Source organism: Strongylocentrotus purpuratus, unplaced genomic scaffold (genome assembly GCF_000002235.5).
Source record: "Strongylocentrotus purpuratus isolate Spur 01 unplaced genomic scaffold, Spur_5.0 spur5_scaffold_3, whole genome shotgun sequence".
NCBI lineage: Eukaryota > Metazoa > Echinodermata > Echinoidea > Camarodonta > Strongylocentrotidae > Strongylocentrotus > Strongylocentrotus purpuratus.
The window spans coordinates 13,040,599-13,060,889 of NW_022145609.1; the positions used below are offsets into that span (position 1 = coordinate 13,040,599).

The 20,291-nt window shown below is 38.6% G+C and overlaps 1 protein-coding gene across 1 annotated transcript; it reads left to right on the plus strand.

The window, feature by feature from the left end:
* The first annotated feature begins 49 nt into the window (after positions 1-49).
* Positions 50-19,616, plus strand: LOC115928496 (deleted in malignant brain tumors 1 protein-like). The gene is made up of 8 exons (XM_030995740.1): positions 50-75; positions 532-836; positions 1,345-1,674; positions 6,052-6,360; positions 7,512-7,841; positions 11,586-11,774; positions 17,362-17,670; positions 19,609-19,616. Exons 1-8 carry the CDS (start codon positions 50-52, stop codon positions 19,614-19,616), a joined length of 1,806 nt encoding a protein of 601 aa, XP_030851600.1.
* Positions 19,617-20,291: the final 675 nt, after the last annotated feature.

The window sequence follows — 20,291 nt, forward strand, 5'->3', positions numbered from 1 at the left end:
GTTGGGGTCACTTCAGCAGAATTTAACGTCACAGGTCGTATCATTCTAGATGTCGTCGGATGTGACAGAACAGAAGTAAACTTAGCAGAATGTATTCATCGAGGGATTGGAGTACATTACTGTGGACATGATGAAGATGCGGGCGCTATTTGTTACAATGGGGGTATGTTTTACCGTCACATGCAATCCTGATATGTCATTATATTAAGAGTTTACTTATTATCAATTAATATCAGTCGTGAATGATCTTGAGATGATGATAAATTCAAGAAATAACATGTTAACAATAAGTCTATTGATTCCAGCATTTTGCTCCCGGCTTAACCAATGAAGAGACCAATACTTTAGCTGAAGAATCATATTGAAACCATCCAAACTTTTCTACTGCAATAAATTCACAAATAACATATACATAACTGCCTGGTGCCATCTATTTCATTTTGTGTGCCATTTCACGTTTCATTGGTTTTGATTGCATTATCAATTACTGACTTCATTTGCCTCAGCCCATCCAAATCCTCTCGAAATAAGGCTCGTCGATGGATCCAGCAAAGCTGAAGGAAGAGTGGAGGTCTTCCACGACGGATCCTGGGGAACTATCTGTGATAATGGCTGGGATCTTAGAGACGCGAGGGTCGTCTGCAGAATGCTGGGGTTTGAGGGAGCTTTGGACGCACCGGGATCTGCAAGGTTCGGTCAGGGATCTGGGGATATACTTCTCAATCTTGTTGGTTGTGACGGTACTGAGGGAAATCTTGTGGACTGTGCACATCTTGGGTTAGGGGTCAATTACTGTGGACATGCAGAGGATGTTGGTGCCATCTATTACTCGGGAGGTATGTGTCAATACTTTCAGCAAAATGATATTGTGTGCACACCTTTTTATGATATAGTCAGGCGCAAGACTAGATTCATAATCACCCTGGAAAGACTATTGTTCGGCTGTTTAAAGGCCCCCCCCCCCCCCAATGCCAAATATAGGCGTTTCACTGACATTCGCATCGGATAGACGCTGTTCATACAAGGTACAAAGGTACAATGAACGAGGGGTGACAATGAAGAAAGGGCATTATTGGTGTGATAGTAATATGTGTTTTACAGTGTGATTGGCATGGTGGGCACTTTCACTATGGCAAAGGCTATAGTAGGAAAGTCTCCGATAGGAGGTTAAACAGATATAACTTAGATGATACGATTATTACAAAACTCTTCAACTCCAATAAAAAATGTCTTAATTTGAAATGCATAACCAAATGATCATATGAACAACTAAACTAGATAGGATAGGGAATGATAATATATTTGTAGCTATACTAAAAATAAATAAATTCCATTTTCTTTTAGCCCATCCAAACTCTGTTGGAGTACGGCTCATGGGTGGATCCAACGGTTCTGAAGGCAGAGTTGAGATCAGATACAACAGCACCTGGGGAACAGTTTGCGACGATAGCTGGGATTTGCAAGATGCAAAGGTCGTATGCAGAATGCTAGGATTCGGCAACGCCTCGACTGCACCAGGTTCAGCCGAGTTTGGCGAGGGGTCCGATGATATTCTCCTGTCTCATGTCGGGTGCGATGGAACGGAAGACAATCTTGCGGACTGCGCACATCTAGGGTTCGGAGTGCACAACTGCCAACATAACGAAGACGCTGGGGTCACGTGTCTCTTAAGAGGTACAATACACCAGTTTATAGTTGTATCAGTGCACATGCGCAGACAGTTGACCTCGGGTCACTGGCCCTGAAAAAAAGCAAATGACCCGAGGTCAGTGGTATTTATGCGTAAATTAAGATTGCGTCCATGCAAATGATGATATGCGCGCACAACGCAGCGCGCAGGCAGTGATATCATCATGATTTGCATGGGCGCAATCTTAATTTACGCATAAATACATGAACTCTAGGTCATTGGCTTTGTTTACTCGCCAATTAAAATGGCGCACACAACTGTAAACTGGTGTATACTCAACTTTTACGCACATTGCATCCAGTCATCATTTTTCATTCAACCTTTCAAAGTGACCTATAAACTAATATTGACACGTTTTGAATCCAATTATGAATGAATTGCTTACAAGGAAAAAGGTAATAAATTATTTATGAAATTCATTATAAAGATAAATATTCGTATACAGGGCAACGGAATCGTATGCACCATTATTTAGAAGTTAGGATTCAAGCTGGAATCGGCGCAAAGACGAGAAATAAAGGATTTAATTACTTCAAAAATTTACTAACTTTCTCTTAACTTCATTCAAAACTTTATTCACACCTTCGCTTTCAAATCTTTATAATAATAATTATCATAGCCATGTTTTTATCCTTTTTTCCGTATCTATTTCAAAAATATGAAATGTCTTAATGTGAATTGTTTATTTATGATATTTATCTGATGTTCCACTTTTGTCATAGATATGGCTGCCTATTCCCATTTAGTCGCGCCTGATGTTACACCTATTACTGACGATCTGATGACAGCTGCTGACGACATTACAGTAGTATCGTCAAGTACGCGGAACATTTCCCGCAATCAGAAAATCCCGACTAATATTGAAGATCTGAACTTGAATACAAGACCTAGTCTATTGTCAGGTCTTCCAAAGATATTTCTACTTGGGTTTTGCGTGTTATTGTTTACCATCATTCTGATATTGTCCTGCTGGTACTGTCTTCATAGAATAAGAAAAAGAAGGGCTGCGAAAAATGTAAACGCCGATATTTATATGGATGTAACGAGTATTGGCTCACTGCAAGCTATTTCGCTTAACTCAGTTTACCAAGACCTGAACGCCCCACCTCGGTTACCGGATAGACGAAAATCCGGTATGCTTCATCATGATTATGAATCAAATATAGCAACTGATGATGACGGAAAAGCAGATCTGAATCTCTCGCAATACATAAAACAAAGAGAACCACATAAATACATGGACATGAATACCGTTTATGAAACACCTGACAATGAAAAAGACTTTGATCTCGATGGATATATTCTTCCGACCAGGGACGCATTATCGGATGATGAAGTGGCAGCGACGGCTGATCAATTTCGTGGCGATAAATCGAATAATCATGAGTACATCTACATGAAAACTGTCTACCAAACGCCCTCAGCGGGGAAAGATGTGGACATTGATGGATATCTTCTACCGTGAGAGGACAACTCCGACACAGACTCGAGCGAAAACACTAACCAGTGTGCAAATAAATAAAACTGCACCTCAAAAAACTCCTGAAGTTTCTAAGAGTTTAAATAAAAGACTGGAGGCTGCCGTGAAACCAAAAAAATGTAACACGGGATTAGTACCATAAATATATGAACATGACAACTGCGGGTATAAAAAAAAATACATAAGATAAACGATAAAATTAGACACTTATGAGAAGGGGTTCAGTTGTTGCTAATGCACTTATCCGTCATTTATAAGGATGTACACAAGTGTGCTGAAATAATTGATTATCGAATAAGAGCCGTATTTTAGTGGTAACTAATCACCACAGTCGAAAAGGATTCTTCCGCTTCAGTACGATGGAAAACTGAAAGTGATGTCAAATTTAATTATTAATGGCGGTCATTAGTTCAGCAAGTAAATTAAAATCCTCTTTAGTTCCATACGATCTCAGTTCAATGACGATTAATGCCTGTTCTATTATCATCCACACGCAACTGTTTTTCTAAATAATTTTTTAATTCAATGGACATGTCCAATGATTAAACTTATCTTCAAACCACTGATCTAAACCAACTCGTAGATTAGACACTCTCAGTCATATCTTTTCAAAGCCGTTTCTCACAAGAACAAGTTTCAAGAGGCGGCATAAAAAAGTTAACTACCTAGAACGGTTGAGCATGGGAGGGATATTACCTGTGGTTTTATACTTATTAATGGTTAAAATAAATAATTCATATGATTCACAAGCTGTATTCATTTGAAGTACAAAGTATCTACGTTACATTTCTACATTGAACCATATACAACAGTAATTACCTCATGAAAAAAGACGAGACAACGAGGCTATTTAAAAAATACGAAGGCAGCGCAGTTTTCGGGTGAAAGAAAAGAGCCACTGACATAGAACTCATTGCATTATATTAAAATAAGTGGTTTTAATGATACGGTAGAAGACAATCTGTTTGATTTTATGTATGCCCATGCATCGAGCATCATATTATCGCCTTGGTCGGCATGGAAACCGTGGCCCATATGCAAACACCTTACTAGCCTAGTTGTTAATTAATTACCTAAGCTAGAGCACCATGACTACATAGTTGTAGTTGCCAACTAGGCGTTGTAAGGTTTCTACGAATGTAGGACCTGAACAGCGACCTCGCCAAGAAAAATGGCTCTTCCCCTATGAAAAAAAGAAAAAGGCATTTTGATGGATAGTTCTCCATGAGGCATAATCTTTCGACTTATCTTCACGTGTAAAGAGGAGGAACGACCGACTAGCCTGAGGAGATAAGACAAGCATGCAAGAGATGTCAACTTTCGGACTTTTCCGTACTCGCTAGAGAATGAATATACACATTTCCATCCGTGAATAATTCCTTGAAATTTCATTGAGTTGTTTTTTGCCTATTTCGAACGATTGGCTAAATTGTGTTTAGTTACGAAAGTCAGGTCTGACTTTTGTATTGGGTTCTGAATTGGGTTCTGTTTACTGTATACATTAATACAATAATCTATCAAACAGTGGAATTCAATTCTTACCAATAAATTGTGACTCAGATCCCGCAAGTGATGAAAGGTCTAGTGTCTAGTCACTCTCAACCAGTCGTTCTGGGTATAATTGGCGTATCTTGGCATATCTTGTAGAAAGGCTCCATGTTACCACACACAATATTATGAATGACCTGAACTTGGTCCGACTTTTCTCAAACTCTACCAACCTATATCTTAAAGTTTCTGCTTTTCCCACGAAGAATTCATTCACATATAAAAGAAAAACAGTCTCACAAAGAAACTCCTTGCTTGTTGGACAAATGTCAGCAGTCTGGAAACTAGTTTAACCGCTGCCCCCCTCCAAAAACAAAGGTCGAGCAATACGCCTGTTAGTTATCACAGTTTCACGATCAAAATAACCTGATTTGTAGTTATCATATTTTCAAATAAAGCGAGGGGCAATCGATACGTTTCAGAAAAAAAGGTAATTCTTATTTTCGTTCTGCGTCACAATGAACCACTTTGGATGATAAAAAAATAAATGCAATTTTGCGGAAACTCACGGACAGTCTTCTATCAGATATACGTCTTATAAATTGCTCCAACAATGCTGAAGGAAGAGTGGAGGTCTTGTACGGTGGATCGTGGACGACCGTTTGTGGTGGTAACTGGAATCTGTTAAACGCAAGGGTAATATGTAGAATGCTGGGGTTCGACGGTGCCCTGACTGCGCCACGATCGGCTAGGTTTGGTCAGGGTTCTGGTGATATTCTTCGTGTCAACTGCCGGGGAACAGAAGACCGGCTGCAAGGCTGTTCCCGTGTGTGGATTTACTCTTACTGTGAGCATCACTGGGATGCAGGCGCCGTGTGTTACTCAGGAGGTGCGAACTCTTTTAAACATGAGGAAACGAATATTCGTAATTATAAATGGCATTCTGTTCAAATCGCAAATAAGTTTGAGCTTATAAGGTCATACATTTACTTTTCCTATCATTTCCACAAAATCAATTACTAAAATCTTTGAAACAGTGATAAAAAAGGTTTTATAACATATTATGAATGTGTTTTACTTTGACAACTTTTTAGGCATTTCTTTAATATTGACCAGCATGCAGTCATATTGCTTTTACGAACCCTACACATAATATATGCATAAGTTCGCTTTAGTTAATACACTTTGTCATTTGTTTATTTAGCCCACCCGAATCCATTCGAGGTACGTCTGATCGGTGGCACTAAAAAATAAATTATCATTCACTGACAGTAATAAAGAGAAAACAACGAATTGTTTGCAGTTTCCACATTAATCATTTTTCTCGCAAAATGTGAAGAAAAAAATGTATAAAAGACCTTTTTTTCCTTAGCCCATCCGAACCCATTTAAAGTTCGTCTTGTCGGTGGGTCTAACGATGCTGAAGGCAGAGTTGAGGTACTGCACGACGGTTCGTGGGGAACTATCTGTGATAACAGCTGGGATCTGAGAGACGCGAGGGTGGTTTGCAGAATGCTGGGGTTTGATGGAGTCTTGGACGCACAAAGATCTGCTAGGTTTGGTCAGGGCTCTGGTCGTGTTTTTCTAGCTTATGTCAGGTGTGAGGGAACAGAAGGCAACCTTGCAGACTGCGCTCATACAGAGATTGAATATTACCGCTGCAGTCATACAAGGGATGCGGGCGCTGTTTGTTATTCGGGAGGTAAGTTCCTGGATATTTTAATTCATCAATGTCAACAAATTATTCTTTATCATTCGCTTGAATTTAAACACAGGTACATTTGCCTTGGTCAGTCCGAGGAGATGGGAATGACTGATCAATCGGTTGTGCGCACAAAAGCTGACCTCCGCAAACAAAATGAGGATTGTGTAAGCTTTTCCTCGTATGACGTCACAGCTAGAATTTAAAAACATAGTTATTGGGTTGCTCTTCTAAGTTTACCAATCCATGTACAGGAAATTGTCCATGAGGGGTATATCCAGGCGCGGATCAACGGGGGGGGGGGGGGGGGGTCGGCCATAAAGAAAAAAAATCACGAATTTGTCCCAAACTTGGTCTTATCATTCAGGGATTCGAGTTCACGACTGTAGACTTGATGAAGATGCGGGCACTATTTGTTAGTCAGGAAGAAAGTTACCTCTCCGTTTTAAGCTATTGTGTACAGAAAACATTTGATATAAAAAGGGCATTTTCTCTGTAGCTATATATGATCTTTCATATTTGTCCAACAAATACTTTTTACCGGGAAGTCAATATAGGAGGAACTACTGTAGTTGCTTTAATCTATATATGTATTTAAGTATTATAGTATATAAGAGTTTCTAAGGTATATATCGTATTACAGAAATCAATTTTCGTCACAATTAATTTCATTTGACTCATTAATAGATTACTTTTGCTTGTACCAATATCATAATTTCCTTTATCTGTACTGTTTCGTCGCAATTGAACGCAGCGAAATCATATCTCTTGATTCTATGTCAAAACCTATTTTCTTGATATTAATGCTTCTCATTTCAAATAGTAAAGTCGACTGCTTTTCATTTTCTTCTTCGACAGTGGAATAGAAAAACTCTTACTGCTGATATACGACATTTTAATTTCGACCAGATCACCAGCGAAATTACGTTGAAGATGCTGGTTAGTTTTTTCCTCCGGATATATTTGGGATTTCTTTCCAATGAAATGAAAGACAAGAATGACAACTATGTGTTAAGCTTGTTTCACCCGATCGGTACATAGAGAAAACATCGAATTGTTGGCAATTTATCAACTAATTACTTTTCAGTAGTGGCTATGGCAATGATCAGAATTATTTCATTACTTAGAAGAAAAAATACTCTTCTCCTCAGCCCATCCTCAGCCATTTCAAGTTCGTCTGATTGGTGGGTCTAACGATGCTGAAGGCAGAGTAGAGGTCATGCATAATGGATCCTGGGGAACTATCTGTGATGACAGCTGGGATCTGAGAGACGCGAGGGTGGTTTGCAGAATGCTGGGGTTTGATGGAGTCTTGGACGCACCAAGATCTGCTAGGTTTGGTCAGGGCTCTGGTCGTGTTTTTCTAGCTTATGTCAGTTGTGAGGGAACAGAAGGCAACCTTGCAGACTGCGCTCATACAGAGATTGAATATTACCGCTGTAGTCATACAAGGGATGCGGGCGCTGTTTGTTATTCGGGAGGTAAGTTCCTGGATATTTTAATTCATCAATGTCAACAAATTATTCTTTATCATTCGCTTGGATTTAAACACAGGTACATTTGTATTTCCCTTGGTCAGTCCGAGGAGATGGGAATGACTGATCAATCGGTTGTGCGCACAAAAGCTGACCTCCGCAAACAAAATGAGGATTGTGTAAGCTTTTCCTCGTCTGACGTCATGAGCTAAAATTTGAAAACATAGTTATGGGGTTGATCTTTTAGAAGTATGTCTGATTACATTTAGTTCTCTTAACCGATCCATGTACAGGAAATTGTCCATGCGGGGTATATCCAGGCGCGGATCCACGGAGGGGGGGGGGGGGGGGGGGGAGGGGGGAGAGGGGAGGGGGAGGGGGAGGGGGGTGGGTAGAGGCTGTGGGGAGCGGCCTTAAAGAAAAAAAATCACGAATTTGTCAACAAAAGAAATAGTGTTCTTACCACCCCCCATCCTCTCCCACCCCCTCCTGCTTATTCAACGGCGCTAAATATTTCCTCAAAAGTTGGACAAAAAAAAAAAGTGCCTCCTACACCCCCCCCCCCCCCCCCACCGCTTATTCACCGGCTGGCTAAGTCGGCGCTAGATATTTCCTCACGGTTTGCTCCCCTCCCTCTTGCCGCCGGCTGAATCCACCCTTTGGTATATCATTACCTTTTCTAACGAGATGTAAAAAAATGAGAATTATTTCCTTAAATATTTTAAATATGAGTGTTGTAGTCAAGGCCCAAACCTTAAAGACAAAGGCATTGACTATTATTATCATATTTGGCGTCACGTGTGACGCGGGAGGCACATCTAGGCTAAAATATGTTCTGTGATTAAATACAAAGCTTTGGTTTTTTACACTAAATAAAAAGATAAAGAATTATATAACATAATATTTTTAAAAAAAACAAGACACCTCGGTATCATCGGGAGATGTATCACTGCTCTTAAGCTTTCAATGATCGTTTCTTCTTTTAGTTTGCTGTTACTCGGTTTAAGGCTTCTTACTTGGTATGCCAAGATAGTGAATCATTGGTCTCATGCAAGGTAGCACAGCAACCAGTAGCGTAGCTAGGGACTATGGCATTTCTGTAAAACAAATCGTCTCCACCCCCTCCACTCAAACTATTTGTATTTGACAGGGGGAAAACCTCTTAAGTTATTTAACGCATTTTACCCAGGAATATCCGTAAGGGAGCAATTTAATCTAACGGTATAGAGGTAGAATTATAATAATTGAAATATGATATTTTCGAATCCCAGGATAAATCTTGTCAAGGAAACAAAAAAAGCATTCCAAAGTTAAGATTTCCTTCAAATGTTGAAAAATTTGGAAGTGAGATTTTAAACGATATGTAATTATCTTTTTGGGGGGAGCGCAATATAAACATCAGGCCGGTGCAACTTAAAAGCTTATTTTAAAGGTAAAGACCAGTATTGGAAACGCCCCAATTGCAAAAAATGAAATGGAAGCTCTCATTACCAATCATGTGAAAGAATTTGTTTTGACTATTACATCATGATAACAAATTTGCCGGGAAACCGCCTAATAATTCATATATTTGGTAAATTTGTTTCTCTCATGATCTGTGAGAGATATAGGGTAGTCCCATATACATCTTTCTGTGTATAGTGCTTGTAACTTTACAAAGAATGGGCCAAATTTCTTATCATTTTGATGATTCCAGAACCTTGCAGATGCTAGATGCTAGATGATCAACCTTTTCTGATCGATTCTACAACGTTTCTTTCACAATGCAATCGCATGACCATAACTGGTCTTTGCCTTTAAGGAGCGTAGGAATGACGATGATATTCTCTATTTGTATTCTTTTTTTAATCTGCACCCTTTAAAGAGCTGTTTAAAAGTTACATTAAATCTGATCAGTACTAGTTTACACGAAAGATTAGACCATCTGCAAGGTCACATGACAGGTTGTTATCTCATCAACTCAGCTCTCAGTTAACATAATAAAGAGGATCATTAGGGAACCAATGGTCACCGATTAGGCATTGTTTAATATAGAGAGGGCGCAAATAGCTACAAGTAATGCAGTGGGCCTTTAAATACCAGGGTAAGAATGACGATATCCTGAAGTTATGTTAAGCAAGAGTACCACACTGCGAACGAGCTTGAAAAAACTGATGCTTTCATTATCTCAAAACCTAATTCTTAATGCTTTTTAACCGGCGTATTGGGGGCGCACATTTTTATCGCGCTCTTTATTTTACTTTGTTTTTAATGTCCCCTTCGAGTGCCGCCCGGGTCAATTTTAGTTCCATGCAGGAGGGCATATGTGATATCGTTGAGAGGGATGCTTTTTGTCAGAGGTGACATTAAATATCACTCATAAAAGCCAGATTTGACTTGTACTTAGGAATGTGGGGGATCAACAATGAACAAAGCAAAGAAACATAGATGTAGACCTAGTTACGTAACTTCTTCTGTCACAGAATGGACATTTGCATCTGCTGTTCTCTTAGGATTTGTAGCAGGGCGGCATTTTCTTGATATATTATGTTCACCTATATGTCAAAATGATATAACAAACTGTTATCAGACAAGCAATCAAACTACTTTTTAAAATTTACTTGAGAAAATACTAAGTTTAATAATGAATTGAAATTGCCTTAGTTGGCATTGCTAAAAAAAGGAATGATTTTAATCCGCAAATCCAAGGCCAATTAGGCAATGAGAAAAAATAGGTCTGAAGGCGCCTTAACCCTAAAAAAGGCCGGGCGATTTGAGGACTTAGTACGGCCGGGGGGGGGGGGAATATGGCCCGTGAAACGGCCGATCTCCGCTAAAATTTGCGCGCATGTCAAGTGAAGTGTATAGAATACTATGATAATTTCATTTTTCTTAAATTCACTCATTTCCATATTTATTGTAATTTGTGCAAATACGGTCATACACATCAGCGAGAAAAAAGAAAAAAAAAAAAGCGAGAAAAAGGTCAGCGAGTGGCGAGGCGCCATCCACGTGCGTTCCCGATCAATCAGAAAATTGTGGAGGGGGGGGGGGCATGATTTGTTATGACTCCAGATATTGGTGTTAATCGACACCAGTAGGAGTTGGCAAATGACTTCTATTGGTAAATCAAAAATTTCGATTTTGATTTTTATTAGCAACTGTCCACCAAAAAGGTATATTCCAATCTCAATTATGGGCCCCGGCCTTATTAGGGTTATTAGGGTTAAAGCCAATGCACTTCAAGACGGATATATATAGGCATAGCTTTGATTTGACATGGTTCTGTAAATTTCAAAAGAGATGCTCGTATTTAATTCTTTTTTAAATTGTGTTCTCATTTTTTTATAAATGATATCAAAACGTAATAAATTTTCTTGAAACCATGCGTTTTCGCGATGTAATCATTTCCCCCCAAAGTGGCTTATAGGGGTGATAGTGAGCATAACAAAAAAATAGACTTTTTGTTTTCCCCTCAACCACGCCCCCTTTGAGTAAAAACAAGAGAAGAGGATTCGCGGGGGAAAAAAAGCATCTAAAAACGTTCCCCCCTTTCGAGTAAGAAAATTTGGAAAAAATAGGGCAAAATAGGGAAGATTAGAGAAAATAACTGGGAAATCGGTAAAATCAGGATAAAAGAGGGAAGAAAAAAAAAATCGGGGAAAAAAAAAATCGGGAAACCGATTTAAATCGGGTTTTTATCAGGCCTGCCTGTGTGTATTATCCTTACACTAGTAATAACTAATTTCTCCTTTTAAAACTCATTTTTAGCGCATCCGAATCCATTTCAAGTTCATCTTGTTGGTGGATCTAATGATGCTGAAGGCAGAGTAGAGCTACTGCATGAAGGATCCTGGGGAACTATATGTGATGTTGGCTGGGATCTGAGAGACGCGAGGGTGGTCTGCAGAATGCTGGGGTTTGATGGAGCCTTGGACGCACCGGGATCTGCTAGGTTTGGTCAGGGCTCTGGTAGTATTCTGCTAATTTATGTCGGGTGTGAAGGAACAGAAGATAACCTTGCAGACTGTGCTCACCTAGGGATTGGAAATCACTGTGGTCATGGACGCGATGCCGGCGCCATTTGTTATTCAGGAGGTATGTTTTTTAAAAGCCATACTTTCAATCAACCTCTTTTAAATGCTTCCAAAATTCCTCGTTTAAACATTACACATATGAGTGTTACAGTGAAGTCCCTAACCTTGTGACTGAGACATTGACCATGTTGACCAGCAAGGCCAAGGCTTAAACTACAAGACCAAGGCCAAGGCCCAATCATAAATAAAGTTGGGGAAAATGGAACGTGCAAACATAGATGTCTGCACACACATAAACAGACAAAAAACAGCGGCTTCTTTATACCAAACAAGCTGTGTTTTAAATGTAGGCAATGCCTACATGAAATAAATAACAATATTAATGGAAATATTTTCAGTGGGATGGGAGGGGGTGGAGAACTGTTACAAATATTCAGTTTCATAATCCCCCTTTTATTACCTCCTACTTATACATATTTCTTACCCATTTCCTGGACATACATATAAATAGCTGATGAGCAAGCGAATCGAGTTAATTAATAAACAGGGACTTCAAGCGCTCCTGCCTCACACATCAGTTGCATGGGACTATATCTTTAACAAAGCTTGATTTGGAGCTCGCATTTGATTAATAAATCATGTAGGAAATCCCTTATTCTTTTTGCACTGCATTTTAGTATCATCACAAGATGTATGACCTCTCTTAAACACTCAGTGCCCTTGTCTTCTTTTAATTTGCTGTTAGGCCCAAAGTACAATCTAAGGCTTTTCTTTTTTACTTGTTATGCCAAGGCGGTGAATTAGAGATCTCATGTATGGTTGCGCAGCAACAGTTGGCGTAGCTAGGAATTATGGCATTCGAGTAAAACAAACTTGTCTTCATCTCCTCCACCCAGACTTATTATGATGACAGGGGGCAAACCTTCAAAGTAATTTTAGGCATTTGACACATGAATATATAAGGAAGCAATTTAATCAAGCGTTATAGAGTTCGAATTATAATGAATAACTAGACTTTAAAATCGTCACTTAGACCAATTAGGTGATACGTATGCTAATGTTTTACGTAACAAAGAACGCAATTTCACGATTTCATATTATCTTTCAAAATGCTCCTCCCATTATGGTATATCCACATGTCAAGTTTCAACTGTGTAGCATATTGATCATTATGGATCTATGGAAGATAGATTAAGACAATATGGCCATTGCCCCTGTACATTAACTAACTAGTTACACCTTTGACCCTAATTGACATAATGAAGAATGCATTTTCACAATTTCATCTTATTCAATGAAATGCTCTACCCGTCATGTCCTACCTATTGTGCTGCGCATAGTTTATTTTGGGCCATTACAAGAAGTGAGCTATTGATATGGACAAATTCTCATGTTCCCTATGAAGCTCATTTTATGTATTTTATTACCCGAGAAACAAAGAGGTCAGTCAGTCACTCAATAGTGTCTGACAGTAAAGTCTAAAAAGTAAATGGGTTTCATTCAATTGAAGATGTCGACATGATTTTATCATCTGATCAAAGAACTAAAAATCACAATTTTTATAGCCCATAGTCTCAGCTATAACATAACAAAATTTGGGATAAAATAGAGTACAAATAAGCTAGATAGTGCTCACAGATAAAAGTCATGTAGATTCATGATGTGAACGAAGTTCACCTTCCATAGGCATAACACGCAAATCAAGAAATTCTGACACGTGGCCTTTAAAGCCCCACTGTCCTACTTGTAGCTACTTGCTCCCTCTATATAGAAAACTTCCCCAATCGGTGCCTGTTGGTCCCCATGATCCTCTTTTTCTTATGTTAGTTGAGAGCTGAGTTAATGAGATAGCCACCTGTCAGTGACGTCGCTGTGTCAGTCATCAATTGAATTTTGTACTATGATGACATCATTAAAATGAAAATTATAGTGTATTGATCTTGTAGACAATTGCCTCGACTACAACACATCAAATTTTACAAGAAAATTGATAACTATTGAGAGAAATACACTAAATTTTCCATAAATACAATGACGTCATAATATGCAATTTTGTATTTTGACTTCCAAGGCCATTATGATGACGTCAAGATGTCCTCAATGTCCAAATGAGATATGAAATCATATCTCCGAATCATACTCTATCCAAATATGAAAAAAATTGGCAGTCCCTATTCATCCCAAAGAGCTATAATGGACTTTTTATATGTATGTTTTTGTAATATATGCTATGTATTACAAGAGCTCGCGCGTACGGACAGTTATCTTGAACAGAGGCTCATTCCGTTATTGATAGTGATAAAGAGATAAAGATAAAGATAAAGCGAAAAAATATGAGGAATATCCTGTCAAAACAAATTGAGGGGTGACTATTTTGCGTTTGGCCGTGACGAATGGAAACGCGCAAAAATGCGCGTTTGCGCGATTTTTTATAAAATGCTTATAATGGGCTGAAACGTATTCAAAACAAGTACGCGTACGCGCATGTTTTCGCGCATTTATTGACCTGAAATTGACCGGACATATATTGACCTTGATCAAGATAAATATCAATGAGAAATGACAAATGGCGCCTGGATGACGTCACGATGACTTTGAGTCACTGAAAAGTCCCGCAGTTCTAAGTTAGACTAATATCTATTATCATGGCAAGATTCATGATAATGGCTTTATTCAGTCTTGAGATATCTTGCGAACAAATTTGAGGAAGAATAAATAAATAAAGAAAGAAAAATCTTGACGAAATCAATATTTGATACGTATACTTCGTACGTATCACCTTATAAACGATATTTTATTTATAAGGAAATTAAAAAAAACATCTCAAAGTTAAGATTTCTCTGAAAATGTTGAAAATTCGCAAATGCCATGTTAAACTATACATATGTTATCCTATTTAAAGGGCGCAGTTCAAACATTATACCGATGCAACTCAAAACTTATTTTAAGGAGCGTAGGAGTGACGATGACATTCTCTTCTTGTTATTATCTGAACCCTTTAAGGCGAGGCGTCAAAAAATAAATATACCAGTTGGCTGCAGCCTCATGCGATGGCTGTTTGAGGCTGCATATCCAGCTGCAGCCGAACGGGGCAATTACTTTTCACTTATTAGCACAGCCGTCTGACGCCAGGTTGGGATCAGAGTTTTACCCGGAATTTTTATTTGGCCAATCCTCCCCCGCCTGCCGTCATGCTCCATAATTTGCTCAGCAAGCTGCCGCCGGACTTAGGTTGCAATAGGCTTCCTTGCTTAAAGTTGCAGCTGGCGGCAGCCGTACGGAGATGCTTAATGTTGTAGCTGGCGGCAGCCAGACGGAGATGCTTGAAGTTGCAACTTTATGGAGTGTACTGAGCTTTCCCTCGAACAAGGTGCTTATTTTTATTGTGGCGTCATTTGAAGATATGTTTACATTTCTATTCCCGGCGGCCTTTATGGGCAAAACGGGATGGACGTGAGCAACGAGGAAGAAGGATACCGTGATAGACCTTCAGAGGCGGCGCTCCCGGAGGGGGGGGGGGGGGGGGGGGGGCACAGTGCCCTCCTACTTTTTCAAGTACCCGAAAAGTGCCCCTATATATTTTTTAAAAGTGCTCCTTCCCCTTTCCAACTCTTAAAAGAGCCCTTTTTATTTTGACACGTACCCCTTTTTCTTTGCAATAAGTTTCCTTTTTTCATTCCAATAAGTTCCTTTTTTTAATCTCTAGGAAAATCCCTTTTTTAGGTACGAGAAGCGCCCCTTTTCACTTTTGATAAGCGCCCCCTTCACCTCTGATATTTGCCCTATTCAAATCTGACAGGTTACCCTTTTGCTTTGACAAGTTCCCCTTTTGCTTTGTAAAAAGTCCCCCTTCTCCTTTTAATAACTACCCCTTTTAAACCCGGATAAACGCACCGTATAACTTTACATGCGTCCCCTTTACTTTGTAATGAGTGCCCCTTTTCCTGATGATAAGTGCCCCCTTTAAACGGAGCCCCCTTCCCTTCTCCTAAATTTCCCTTATCATCTATGAAAACATTTACTTTTCATTCTCATAAGTACCCATTTCATCTCTGTTAAATGACCCTATTTAATTCTGAGAGATACTCGTTTTACTTTGACAGGTGCACCTTCCCCTCCTGATATGTGCTCTTTTCATCTCTCAACAATACCCCGTTTATTTTGATACTTCCCCCTTCTCCTTCCTAATAAATGATCTTTTTATCTCTTATAAGTGCCCCTTTCCCTTCTCACAGTTACCCCCTTTTCATCTTTGATAAGTGCCCCGTTTATTTCAACATGTGCCTCTTTTTCTTTTTAATAAGAGCCACTTACCCCTTCATATAGAAGCCCCCTTTCACCTCCGAGAAATGCCCCTATGAAAATCTGATCAGTGCCTTTTTTCTTTCAGCAAATGCACATTTTCATTTATCATTATTGCCCCTTTTTCATTCTCATAAGTGCCTCTTTTCATGTATGGTCAGTGTCCCTTTTCAGAAGCGATAAGTGCCCCTTTTCACCTGTAATGATTACCCTTTTAGCAATGATATGTGCCCCTTTTTCCTTTCTAATAAGGAACCTATCCCTTTTTTATCAATGCCCTTTTCATTTCTTATAAATGCCCCTAATATGTTGTAACAAAGCGCACTGCGATCGAGCTTTAGAAATGTGTTGCTTTTATTATCTCACAAAATAATTCCTAATGCCTTTTTACCCTGCGTTTTAGTGGCGCATATGATGTTTTTTCGCGCCATCTATTTTGCGTATTGTTCCGCCTTCAAAGGAATGAAATGTGTTTAACTCGATGGGACGCTTTTTGTCACAGGTGACATCAAATTTAATTTATAAAAGCCAGATTTGACTTTTACTTCTACTGGTGGGGGGGGGGGGGGTGGAATCAGCAGTGACCAAAGCCTAGAAACATAGATGTATAGCTACCTATCAAAAAAGGCATGTGTATCGACATGAATGACGAAAAATAAGGGGGATTTTACATCGGGGGACTTTTTCTGTCAGAGGAGGGACATTGTGTTGGTCTCTTAGGATTTGTTGCAAGAGGGACATTTTCTTGATCTGTTATGTTCACCTACATGAAAAATCGGTATTGCCTTCATAGCAAACTGTTATTAGACAAAGCAACCAAACTACAATTTTACTTTAAAAAAAGTAAAATTAATGAAATTGCCTTGGGATTGTTAGAAACAGTAAAAACGCTTTGAATCATCAAGGCTAATACCAAGGCAATGGGAAAAGGCAAATAAACTACAGCATTGATATAGGTAGGCATAGCTAAAATTTGACATGGTTTATTATATTTCAAAAGAGATGTTTGTATTTATTAACAAAAACATATGGATTGCGTTCATTTTTTAAAATAACGTAAATCATTTTTTGAAAAAAAATACGTTTTCGCAATGTGATCATTTCCAAAAAAAGTTGCTAAACCTGTGTGTAAATAATATATCCTTACACTGGTAAAACGATTTACACTTTTCAAAATTCATTTTTAGCCCATCTGAATCCATTTCAAGTTCATCTTGTCGGTGGATCTAATGATGCTGAAGGCAGAGTAGAGGTCATGCATAATGGATCCTGGGGAACTATCTGTGATTATTCATGGGACCTGAGAGACGCGAGTGTAGTTTGCAGAATGTTGGGATTTGATGGAGCCTTGGACGCACCGAGATCTGCTACGTTTCGTCAGGGTTCTGGTCGGATTCTTCTCTCCTATGTCGAGTGTGAGGGAACAGAAGACAACCTAGCTGACTGTGCTCATTCAGGGATTGAACGTTACTCATGCAGTCATACAAGGGATGCAGGAGCCATTTGCCACTCAGGAAGTATGTTTTCTCTCTATTTGTGGAGAAGTGTTACAAATATTCAGTTTCATCACCCCTTTTCATAACCTTCTACATCTATATAATTGTGTTATCGATTTCCTTGAAATATAAATGTAAATAGCTGGTGATCAAACTAATCGAGCGATAAAAAGAGACTTAAAGAGAAGGTTGAGTTCTGGGAAGAGGTGAAAAATAATTTGTGAGTGTTATCATTGTATTATGCAAGTGTGGAAGTACATCAGATAAAAAATGTTCCCTGAAAAGCATGGCTCTTCAAATGCCTTAATATTCTTAATATGGCAACATCATACAAAAATCGGGACGGATTTTTACGCCACATGTTCGTGAAGCCTCATATACATCTTTCTGTGTACAGTGCTTGTAACTTTACCAAGACTGGGCCAACTTCTTATCATTTTGATGATTCCAGAACCTTGCAGTACACACCAATACTTATATGCTACATGATCAACCTTTTCTGATCGATTCCACAACGTTTCCTTCACAATGCAATCGCATAACCAGAACTCAACTTCGTCTTTGAAGCGCTCCTGCCTCAAATATCAATTGAATAGAACTGTATCTTTAACAAAACTTGAATTGAAGCTTGCATTCAAATTTGGTTAAGAAATCACGTAGGTAACCCTTCAATCTGTTTTGCACTGTATGTTAGTATTATCAGATGTATAACTGCTTTTAAACTACCAATGCCCTTTTCATCTTTTAATTTGCTGTCAGGCCCAATGTACGATATAAGGCTTCTTACTTGGTATGCCAAGGAAGTGAATTATAGCTCTCATGAAAGGTAGCACAGCAACCAGTGGCGTAGCTAGGGATTATGGCATTTGTGGTAAACAGATTGTCTTCTACCCTCTCCACTCAAACTCAAATCTGTATTTGACAAGGGGCGAGCCTTCAAAGTGATTGTACGCGATTTACCCAGAAATATTCTTAAGGGTGCAATTCCATCGAACGGTATAGAGTTCGAATTATAATCATCGAAATATGATATTTTCTAACCCCAGGATACATCTTGTGAAGGTACTAAAAGGCATTCCAAAGTTAAGATTTCCTTTAAATGTTGAACAATTTGCAAGTGTTATTTTAAAACATATGTATATTTTCCTATTTCTGGGGCGCAATATTTACATCAGGCCAGTGCAACATAAAGGCTTATTTAAGGGGCATGGGAATGACGATGACATTCTCTCTTTTCTTATTTTTTATTATGCACTCTTTAAAGAGCTATTTATAAGTTATGTTATGGAGCGGGGTAAGAATAACGATATCCTAAAGTTACGAGAAGCCGGGGTCCATTGCAAAAAATAATACCTAATGCAATTAACCCTGCGTTTTGGGGGCGCATATGATGTATGTTTTATGTTGCACCCTCTATTTTGCACTTGTTTACGTCATGGTCACTTTTAGCTCCAGAAGGGCATACTGTTATATCATTGCAACGAAATGTGTTCACTTTGATGGGACGCTTTTTGTCAGAGGTGACATCGAATATCAGATTTGACTTGTACTTAGGCATGTTTGGGGGATCAGCAATGAAACTAACCAAGATATAGACCTTTCTATCAAAAGAGGCATGTGTATTGACATGAATGAGGACAAACTAGGGCCACAAAAAGGGGTAATTTGACACCAGGACACTTTTTTGTCACGGGGGGGGGGGGGGGAAACATTGTAATGTTCTCTTAGGATTTGTAAGAGGGGCAATGTTCTCGATCTATTATGTTCACCTGCAACTACAATTGGTATTGTCCTCATAACAACCTGTTAGCAGACAAAGAATGGAACAGTTTGCCTGACGATATAAAAAATAGTACAATTCTTTCTAGGTTTAGAAGGTTATCTAAAACGTACCTACTTGGAAGACTAACATAATTCTACTTTGTAACTTAATAATTTCTCATTCTCTAATGCTTTTAGACCACTAAGGACTGTGTGTGCGTGTGTGTGTGCGCGCGCGTGTGTGTGAATATTTTCTTTGTGTTCTATATTCTGTAGCTTAGTTTGTTTCCATCTCTTGTATAAACCTTACATTCTTTTTTTATTCACCTTGTCATATCGTTAATGTATGTATTTTGTTGACTATAGGGCCCTGCTCACAAGCTTAGCTTCTACAGGGGTCCTAAAACCACTCAATTAATGGTGTAATCAAGTTATTATATGTTGATTAATGTACTATTACCAGTCTCTTTTTCATTTAAAAGATTATATGACGTTTTGTGTGGTTTTGAATAAATGAACTTGAACTTGAACTTAGGATATCTAGAAAAAATAACAACGATTTGAATCCTTAAAGCCAAAGCCAAGGCAATAAGCAAAACAAAAATGGGCCTCAAGGTGCCTTAATGCCAATGCACTATAACACTGGTATATATGCAAAGCATATATGCTTTGACATGGTTTATTTAATTTCAATAGAGATATTCGTATTTATAAAATAATGTATTGTCTATACTTTTTTATATAAATGATATGGAAACGTACATAATGGTTCTGAAATATACATCTTTTCTCAAGGTAATATTTTCCACAAAAGTAGCTAAACCTCTGTGTAAATATTACAAACTTACATTAGTAAAAACGAATTACTCTATTCAAAATTC

Bases quoted from the DNA above. Each gene is read 5' to 3' on its own strand.
- LOC115928496 (XM_030995740.1), top strand. From the start codon at position 50: ATGTCGTCGGATGTGACAGAACAGAA. The intron at 76-531 runs GTAAACTTAGCA...TCTCGAAATAAG, and splicing joins TCGGATGTGACAGAACAGAA to GCTCGTCGATGGATCCAGCA. The intron at 7,842-11,585 runs GTAAGTTCCTGG...ACTCATTTTTAG, and splicing joins CGCTGTTTGTTATTCGGGAG to CGCATCCGAATCCATTTCAA.